The sequence below is a fragment of the Colobus angolensis genome, unplaced genomic scaffold (assembly GCF_000951035.1).
Source record: "Colobus angolensis palliatus isolate OR3802 unplaced genomic scaffold, Cang.pa_1.0 Scaffold43, whole genome shotgun sequence".
NCBI lineage: Eukaryota > Metazoa > Chordata > Mammalia > Primates > Cercopithecidae > Colobus > Colobus angolensis.
The window spans coordinates 5,765,672-5,774,803 of record NW_012117710.1 but is presented as its reverse complement, the minus strand read 5'-3'; the positions used below and the strand labels follow the sequence as shown (position 1 = coordinate 5,774,803).

At 52.7% G+C, this 9,132-nt stretch overlaps 1 protein-coding gene across 1 annotated transcript in view; it reads right to left on the bottom strand.

Annotated features, from left to right (window-relative positions):
* Nucleotides 1–1,372: 1,372 nt before the first annotated feature.
* LMTK2 (lemur tyrosine kinase 2) overlaps nucleotides 1,373–9,132 on the bottom strand; it is an 89,439-nt gene continuing 81,679 nt past the window's right edge. Inside the window, exons 12-14 of the mRNA XM_011956983.1 lie at nucleotides 7,315–7,447; nucleotides 6,808–7,050; nucleotides 1,373–5,528 (exon numbers count right to left, since the gene is read on the bottom strand). Coding sequence (XP_011812373.1) covers nucleotides 5,500–5,528; nucleotides 6,808–7,050; nucleotides 7,315–7,447 — 405 coding nt within the window. The 3' untranslated portion in view covers nucleotides 1,373–5,499. The remainder of the gene's footprint in view (nucleotides 5,529–6,807; nucleotides 7,051–7,314; nucleotides 7,448–9,132) is intronic.

Here is a 9,132-nt window from a genome sequence, read left to right as displayed (position 1 = left end):
CCGCCTCTCCCCCTCCTCCTCCTATAGCCTCCCCTACCCGCCCCGAGATAACTTCCCCCATCCGTCTCTCCCCATCCTCCCCCTACAGCCCTCGCAAGACAGCCTGCGTCCCCACCTCCGCTACTCCCGTCCCCCGACAGCATCCCCACAACCTGCTTGTCCCCATCCTCCCCCTCAATTTCCACCCGCACCTTCCCCACTCGCCTACCCCACATCCGTGCCCGAGACAGCCTCCCCCCACCTGCTTTCCCCGACCCTGCCCCCGACACAGCGCCCCCGCATCCATGCCTCCCGCGGCCCTCTTTCCCCGGCCTCTCCACTCCTGGTGGGGCCCGGGCCCATTCCGCGGATGGGGAAACAGGTCCCTGGGAGCAGCCGGACGGAGGGGCAGCCCCCGTTCAGGCTCAGCACAGAGCCCAAGTCCAGGAGCACTCGGGGACGAGCTGCTCCGCGAAAACGCCGGCATCTCCCAGGGGCTCCCCCGCCCCGCCGCCGGGGATGTTTAGGGGAACCTGGACCCCGAGTTGGGGGTGGGGGGGCTGTCCATGGGAACGCCTTTTTTTTTGAGACAGAGTTTCGCTCTTGCTGCCCAGGCTGGCTTGCAGTGGAGCGAGATGATCTCGGCTCATGGCAACCTCCGCCTCCCGGGTTCAAGCGAGTCTCCTGCCTCAGCCTCCCAAGTAGCTGGGATTACAGGCATGCACCACCACGCCCGGTTTTTATATTTTTAGTAGAGACGGGGTTTCTCCACGTTGGCCAGGCTGGTCTTGAACTCCTGACCTCAAGTGATCCACCCGCCTCGGCCTCCCAAAGTGCTGGGATTACAGGCGTGAGCCACCACGCCCAGCCTAAGCAGCATCTTGCTCAGGGAGGGACCATTCGGGGCTGCTAGGCGTGTGGTGACTGCGAGTGCTCCACACTCATGGGTTTCGCTGCCCTGTCTCAGTACTTCTGGGCGGGGACTCAGAGGGGCCATGGTGGGGTGGGGTGGGGGGGCAGGGCGGTGGGCACAGAAAGGCTGGCTTGGAGCCAAGGTTGGTTAGTTCTTCTCTTGGCCTAGAGCTCATTTGAGGCTGGGCCAATCGAGGTCTTTGGAAATGAAAATGCTTCGGAAATTCATGAGCGCAAAGGCATGGATTGTAGACATGCTTCAAGGGGGCACGAACACTAAACAGGTTTGGTTTTCCAGTGGTGACACAAAGCTTTATGTCCTCAGGAGAGAGGGGAGTTTAAGTCTGTCCCGGCACACAAGCTCCAGAGGGACAAGGGCAGGGGCCTGGGGCACAGGCTGCGGGCGCTCACGGCAGGGCAGGGCCAGGCCACCCACCCAGGTCCTTGCACATGGACAAAACATAGAAGAAACGCGGCAACAGAGTTTATAAATATATAACTATATTTATTTTTGAATATTAAATAGTTTTTAAATTACAAGCAATTTATTGAATCACACTATGCATCAATATACAGTAAAAATCTTACAATTTAAAAATGTACACAATTTAAACTGGAAGTTCATTGCCTTAGTTACATTGCCAGGGACCTTTTTTGCCTGTGTTAAAGAGACAGCAGGGAGGCCTGGGGGATGTGACGTCCCCCTACATCCTCCTCTGCAGACGGAATCCCACGCTGGATCCATACACCAGCCCCATGATCAAGATCCCGCTCAGCCCACTAAGCCTGCGCGCTTCACCAGCACGTGTCCACACCCCTCCCACTGATCTTCACAGGCTGCTGGTAATTCAATACTGTCAACGCATCTTTAAGAATTTTTTTATAGATGAAAGAGAATGTTCTTTGTTAATAAAGACTTGAGCCAACTCCATTGCTACTTAGGAATATTGTTTTGGAGATTTCCATCGGAAGTCACTGCGTACACCCATTCTTTTTTTAAGGCTACTCCTCATAAGGCTCACATGTTGAAGCCACTCTAACAGAAGCCCAACCTTTGGCGTCTAACCCTTGGTTCACTTCTGAATTTTCAGATGACAGGCTGAGTCGGGGAAGAGCAGGCGCTGCCTTCCTTCCACCGGGGCCCTGGGGATAGACATGCAGTAGGTCCTTAACTCTACAAACACCCTACGGGGAACACGAATAAAAGGAGGGGTTCCGAAAGGCCTTTTACAGCAGCAAGACGTACCAAGACTTTTCTTAGATAAACCCATTTCTATAGAAACGATCGAACCTGTACATTTAAAAATAGCGCCAACGCTGTTTGCAATTCGGCTTGGTCGAGCTTTCTGCACCCTTACGGGGAATGGCTTCTCGTCCAGACACACGGGCCAAGTCTCAGAAGGGATTTGGGGAGCACTTTTTCTGTGTTGCCCTTTCTGGCTTATTGACAGGGTCATTTGAAAAGACAAATTCACATCTAGCTAGAAAGGAAATGAAAGCTAGATTATTTTTGTTATAGGATTTAAAATGTACAAACTCCACCAAAATAGGTCTAATTCAGATTGATTCTGGGTTGCTACCCATAGAAGGCCAGAAAATATGCTAACCTTCCCCCACATCATCCAGAGAATGCCACTGATTTATTTCATTGCACAACTTATTAGAACAAGTACGTTTTGAAAACCCACCACTGATAACCAACTTACTAGTTAAAAAATAACAAAACAAACAACAAAAATCTGACCTGAACACAGCACATGCTGACATTTCAAACATGGGCTGCAATTTTTATTCTACTTAAATTTCCTGTGTATTGCTTGGATTTCAAAAAAACATGTTAACCCACGTGTTGATTATAAATATAAAATCTCGCCCCTCCATGCAACACCACACTAAGATCCACCACCCCCCCCAAACTCAATGTATAAAATGCTTTTTTTGGCAATTAATTATGAGTGACTCAAAATAAATAAAAATGGGAATTATGAAAATCTTTTTTTTTTTTTGGAGACAGGGTCTGCCTCTGTTACCCAGGCTAGAGTAAAATGGCATGGTCTCAGCTCACTGCAACGTCCATCTCCTGGGCTCTAGCCATCCTCCCACCTCAGCCTCCCAAGTAGCTGGGACTACAGGTGCACACCACTATGTGCCTGGCTAGTATTTTTTTCTTTTCTTTTTTTTGTATTTTTAGTGGAGACGTGGTTTTGCCATGTTGCCCAGGCTGGTCTTGAACTCCTGGGCTTGAAGTGATCTGCCCGCCTCAGCCTCCCAGTGTGCTGGGATTGCAGGTGTGAGCCACCGTGCCCAGACAAAATCTTAATCCTAGTGGAAAACTGACAGCCCCAGAAGGTCACTCGAGGCGACACCGTGTAAGAAGATGACAGATTCCATGGAGCTGCATGACTTTGGTCATTAAATCTGAACTGCTTAAACCCGCAGTTGAAAGTAGTAGTACAATCACGTCTCATTTCTCCTCAGCCAAGACTAATCTTAGACGTAAAAACAGAAAACTCAGGAAGTCCCCACAGCAAGAATTCAGTCATGACAATTTTGGCAAAATCATCTTCTAATGCCCTGTTAATGACACACACACACACACACACACACAAAAAAAAAATCACGCATCCCGAGAGCCAGCGATGCTCCCCGCACAGCCCAGGCGGGCACCGCATCCACCCCATGCCTAGACAGGAGGGGACTCTCTCCATCCTAACTTCTTGCTTTGGAAAGTTATTGCTTAGTATAAAATATGAGAGGAGTGGGGCCGAACTGGCAATGAAGGTCATTTGCTGTGCACACTCTGGCAATGTCCACCTGCATTTTCCACTAGGACTCAACTTCCTTCCGTGTACCCCAGGCGGCCCCTGCATGGGTCTGGAGAGTGCCCCAGGTTGCGCTGGAGTCTGGAAACGTTATCAGCACCGGAAAATATGTGGGGTGAAGGGTGAGTGTGAGGGGATTGCAGGCCCGACGACCCCCCGAAGGAACGGGTGCCTCCCCAGCACAGCACGGCTGTGCTGCACCAGCCACCGGGGACTTTTTATGTCAGAGCAGAACTCAGGGAGGGAGGCCTGAGGTCGCCCATGACCGCTGGGGCTCATGCTGAGGTGATGAAGCTACATTGGGAGCGCTCGGGCCCTTTCAAAGACAGAAGAGAACCTGGGGCTTAATGCAGAACAGAGGGTCCGTGAGATGAGTCCCGGGGACCACCCAAGTCCCCGATCCAGACTATGTGTCAGCTGCTGATGCTCTGCCGTCGTCCCTTGTCCGTCCCCCTTCACAGCTGCAGGATGTGGTGTTATCTCATCCCACGCAGATAACCTGAGACTGGCCAGGCCCAGCTGGACGTGACATGGAGCGGCTCGGAGAAGATTCGGCTGTGGAGTTTTTTTTAAAGCTCAAGTCCCCCCACCTGACGTGTGCACACATCACCACCTCAAACCGCCCTCCACAACTGGCGTGCTCTGCGGAGATGTGTCTGCCTGAGTCCCCCGGCTTCTTGAAGGAAGGACAGGAACACAGAAGCTTCCCAGGAGCCTGGCCTCCGAAAACCAGGCAGAAGAGCTGCGCGGAGGGAAGCGGTGCGGCGGCCCCGTGTGGGATGCAGTTCTCCCGATCGCCACCCAGCACGTCCCCAGGGATGGGCCAGGTCCATCTGAGATCTGGGGCCACAACCTGCCGGTTTTTACCAAAAGGGCTTTTAGAAAATGGGACATGGGGTGGGAGAATGACAAGGAGAGGCTGCAAGACCTCTCAGCTCCTCAGAGAGAAGCCTCATTTGCTGCCGGGAAGCTGCTTCATCAAGAAGAGACAAAAATGCATTTGATTCCATCAACAAAACAGTGGTATTTTGGACTCCTTGAAAATATTTCCTATATGAACATAAAACACTAACATTCAGAATCATGTATCATTTATGAAAGAGTACCATATGTACAATCCCAACAATCCTAGACACAGTAGAACACTCAAAATATTTAAGCTTTACAAGTACCATGCAGCGCAAACTATAAAACAGAAAAAAAAACCAAACTAGTGGATAGCATCAGCTTGACCTGCCTCATTTTCCTTGAATAATTTAAGATTCTGTACAACAATGGAGACCCTCAGAACATTTATCCACAGTGCAATTACAGAAAGCAATTCGTGATTTCTCTAGAAATAATAAATATGGCTCACTGGTGACCATTCCCCTCGCGTGTCCTCTGTGGTGCCCACACGTGGGCCGGGATGTGCAGGCGTGGACGCAGAGACGCCCCTGTGGAAAGCACACACGCAGTGCGCACAGCTCCACACACACATGCACACGGAAGCTGCGCCCCTGCCTCCCCCGACGGCCAGCGCGGGAGCACTGCCTGGGAGGCCGCGGCCGTGGGTGCCTGGGGCACCGAGGGATGCTGGCTCCTGGACACAGCCTCGCTCCCCACCTGGGCTCCTGAGGGCCCCGCCTTGAACGCAGCTCAGAGCCGTCTCCCTCTTCACCTCTGGATTCTTCCTCCCAAGCTCATATCAGCAAATGGCGAGTGGATGTCGCTGCTCGGGCTGAGGGCGCAGGGGCGCCGCTCCAGGGGAGCAGCCTCGGACCCGAGCGTGCGCGTTGGCAGCCACCTAGTCCTTTTCTCCGTCTTCGCTACTTCCTGTTGAGGAAAGAGGAAGTGAGACGACAAAGCTGGATTTTTAAAATGATCAGACAAGAATGGCGTGGACGGTGTGTGCGCTGCACCACGGGAACAGAAGCGGGTGCTTTGAGCCCAACACCTCCCAAGCCGCCCTTTCTGTCCTTTCCTTCAGAAGCAGCAGCTGCCCGACGCTCCCACCAACACATCTGCTAGGCTCAAATGCCAGCTGGGCGCTAAGGGTCAGGGTGCAGAAGAAGTCAGCTGGGAGCCACACATCTGCCCCAACAGCCTGGCAGGTAGCAGGTGTTATCTAATCTGCACAAATAAAGCCTAGCGCCGATGCAAACAAAGCCTCTTTGTATTCCATATTTATTATTTGATCTGTAAACTTCCAATCAGAAAATGAGCTTATTAACCTTTATCTTTCAATCTAGTGACGGGGAAAGAGGGCTCCCTATGTTCAGATACCTCCACTTCAAACGGCCCCTGCCCATTCACCCCACCCCACCCCTGGGAGCCACACCAGGACCGAGACTCAGTAGCAAAACCAACGTTCCAGGGGCAGCACCAGCGGGCGTGTGGGCTGGTCCCAAGGCCAGGGGTCAAGTGCTCTTACGAGCCTGCTGAAGAACGGGTTCTCTCTGGGAAAGGAGAGAGAGTGTGGAGGGGGACTATGCAGCCACAGGAGAAAAAGAGGAGATGGTGCACAGCCTGGGCGTTTCTGGGACCCAGAGCCCCTCTGCCTCAGCCTGGCCCCACAGGGTGGGCAGTGACGAGCCTGAGAGTGCCCACGACAAACAGGCAGGGCGTGGCCCCGAGAGCATGCTCAGGATGCTGGCAGTTTTATTTACTCTAGAGACAGGGTCTTGCTCTGTCACCCACGCTGGAGGGCAGTGGTGCAGTTACAGGTCACTGTAGCCTTGAACTCCCGGGCCCCAGCACTCCTCCCACCTCAGTCTCCTGAGCAGCTGGAAGTGAGGGTGCACACCACCACACCCGGTTAATTTTTCAGTTTTTATTTTTTGTAGAGATGGGGTCTCACAATGTTGCCCAGGCTGGTCTTACACTCCCAGGCTCAACTGATCCTCCCACCTCAGCCTCCTGAGTATCTGGGATTACAGGCAGAAATCACTGCACCCAGCTGATGATGGGAGTTTTTAAAAAACGAGTTTGTAATCTACTCAGCAAATGTGAAGAAGACATGAGATTATCGAGCCTGCAAGACCACCATCTCCCCAGCTGCAGCGCCCCACCCCCAACTCCACACCCCCAACCCCCAGCACGTGGCGTCTCTCACCACCCTGCTCAATGTCCGAGTCGGTCAGGTGTGTGAGGGAAAAGCTGGCAATGTTGGCGGGAGAGATGGAGAACCGAGAATAAGGCGCCGAGTGCGGCCAGCTCTGCTCCGTGCTCCGGGCCGGTGGTGGTGGGGAAAAGTACTTGGATGTTTGGAGAGAAGGCTTGGAGCTGAGCAGGTTACTTGTTGTCTTTGACATAAAAGGATCTGGGGAGAAGTCATCATCCCACTCAAAGCCACCACCTAGAAATAAAAAACAAAACCCCACCCTTTATCACCACACGATGAGGCAGAGGGGGAGGCTCTGGGCAAGTGCACCCTGCGGGTTGGAGGCCAGGCCAAGTGCACCCTGCAGGTTGGAAGATAGCCTGGCCCGACTGGCAGATGGCAGCGCTGTGCCCATGTCAGGGGGGCGTCATTAAAGCAACATGGGAAGTTACCCTCAAAAAACCTTTACATGACTCAATTTTTCAGTTTCCTTTAAAACTAGTCAATGACGTGAAATACCTTCTTCGTCGGTGGAGCTCTCGGAGTTGATGCACCTGCTCAGGTAGGGAGAGCCTGAGGCCGGGGCTGGGCCGCTCAGGTCGGGGCCGCACGCCTCTCCTCCACAGGGCCCCAGCTCTTTGGTTGGGGTCTCCTGAAAAGCCAAACAGAAACTCCCGTCAGCAAAGGCCTGCTCACGGGAACCCCCTGTGACCGCGTCCCCACTGGCAGGCGCATCGGACTGACAGACTGAGAAGTGAGCGTCTCAAGACAAGGGCAGCTCTGGGCCTGGGAGGATGGACAGACACGAGGCCCCGTCTCTCCCTCGTCCTGCAGCTCTGACCTCGGCAGAGGCATGAAGCAGCTCTCTGAGGCTGCAGAGAAGCGCAGAGCAGCAGGCAGGCGGGGACGAGCAGCAGTGCTCAAGATGCCACCCGCCAGCACCAAGGGTGTCGGCTTCTCCTGCACAATCCCCTGCCTGGACTCAGCTCAGCCCGGGATCCAAAGTGGGCACCACTGTGGACACAGTGCTCCGGGAGAAGCGCTTAGTTCTGGCTTCCGAGCAGGAAGGGGGTCTTCTGATGCTCAGAAAGAGAAGGGGGGAATTCCAGCTTTCTTCTTTTCTCTGTTCTCTTGCTCTCCAGTCCCAAGCAATCCCGGGGCAACAGCTGTCTGTAATCCTGAGGGCCATAAAGCCTCCACTCCACTGGAGGACTGTGATCTCCAGTGGGAGGGGACCCTCCCTGGGTTTTTCCCCTTCTGCCCTCCCACTGCTTGGCTCCAGACGTGCGTGCGGTTGCAGGAAGTATGGTGCATCGTGTAACCAAAGCCTCGAATTTCTAGCTAGGGGACCAGAAAGGAGAGGCCCAAAGAAATGCAAGTATCAGGGACATAACAGAAGAGGGAGGAGCTCAAAAAGGTGACCCTATGAGAGGCTGTTGGGGGGCTCCTGGGCTTACCCCTGAGCTGCGCGTGGTAGATCTGACTCTGAACACACCAAAGCTTTGAAAATGAACCTCAGGGGAGACCGGGGTGGAGTGCGGGGCACACACATGGGGCAGGTTCAAACAGCACAGCGTAAGGCTTTGAAAGGGGAACTGGGAACTGACACTGAAACCACAGCCCACAGAAGGCTACTTGGAACTTGTGGCCTGCGCCCACGGGGTCAAGGCCTGCTAAGATAAAAATATCAACATTATTCACAGCGTTTAAACACGGCACAGACTGCCTACATGATAGGAGGATCCAAAAGCTAAACTTATTTTGCATTCGAAAAACCAGGAACACCTCAATTTCCCTGGGAAAAGAAAATCAACCAGTGCCAGTGTCACGGTGCCACCAACGTTGGAATTATCTGAAAAGGGACTACTATAAAAATGCTCCTACAGCTAAGGGGAGACACTCTTACCATGAATAGAAATAGAGAAAATCTTAGCAAAGGAACAGATGATAAGAAGAATGACAAAAAGCCAAATTCAGAAGAGAAAAGTACAATAACCAAAATCTAGCAACTCAATGGATGGGTTCCACAGCAGCATGGAGATGACGAAGGAAAGCATCAGGGACCTTGAAGACAGAGTCACAGAAATCACCCAATCCAAACAAGAGCAAGAAAAAAAAAAAAACCTGGAGGAAGACAGGACCAGAGCCTCAGAGCCTGAGAGAGAATACACAGGGCCTAACCCTGGAGCCCCAGGAGGAGAGGAGACAGGAGATGGGGCAGAAAAAGTACTAGAAGAAAATAATGCCTGAAAACTCAGATTTGGTGAAAGATACAAAACTACAGATTTAAGAAGTTTAACAAAACAAAAATGGGATAAATACAAAGAAATTAGGCCG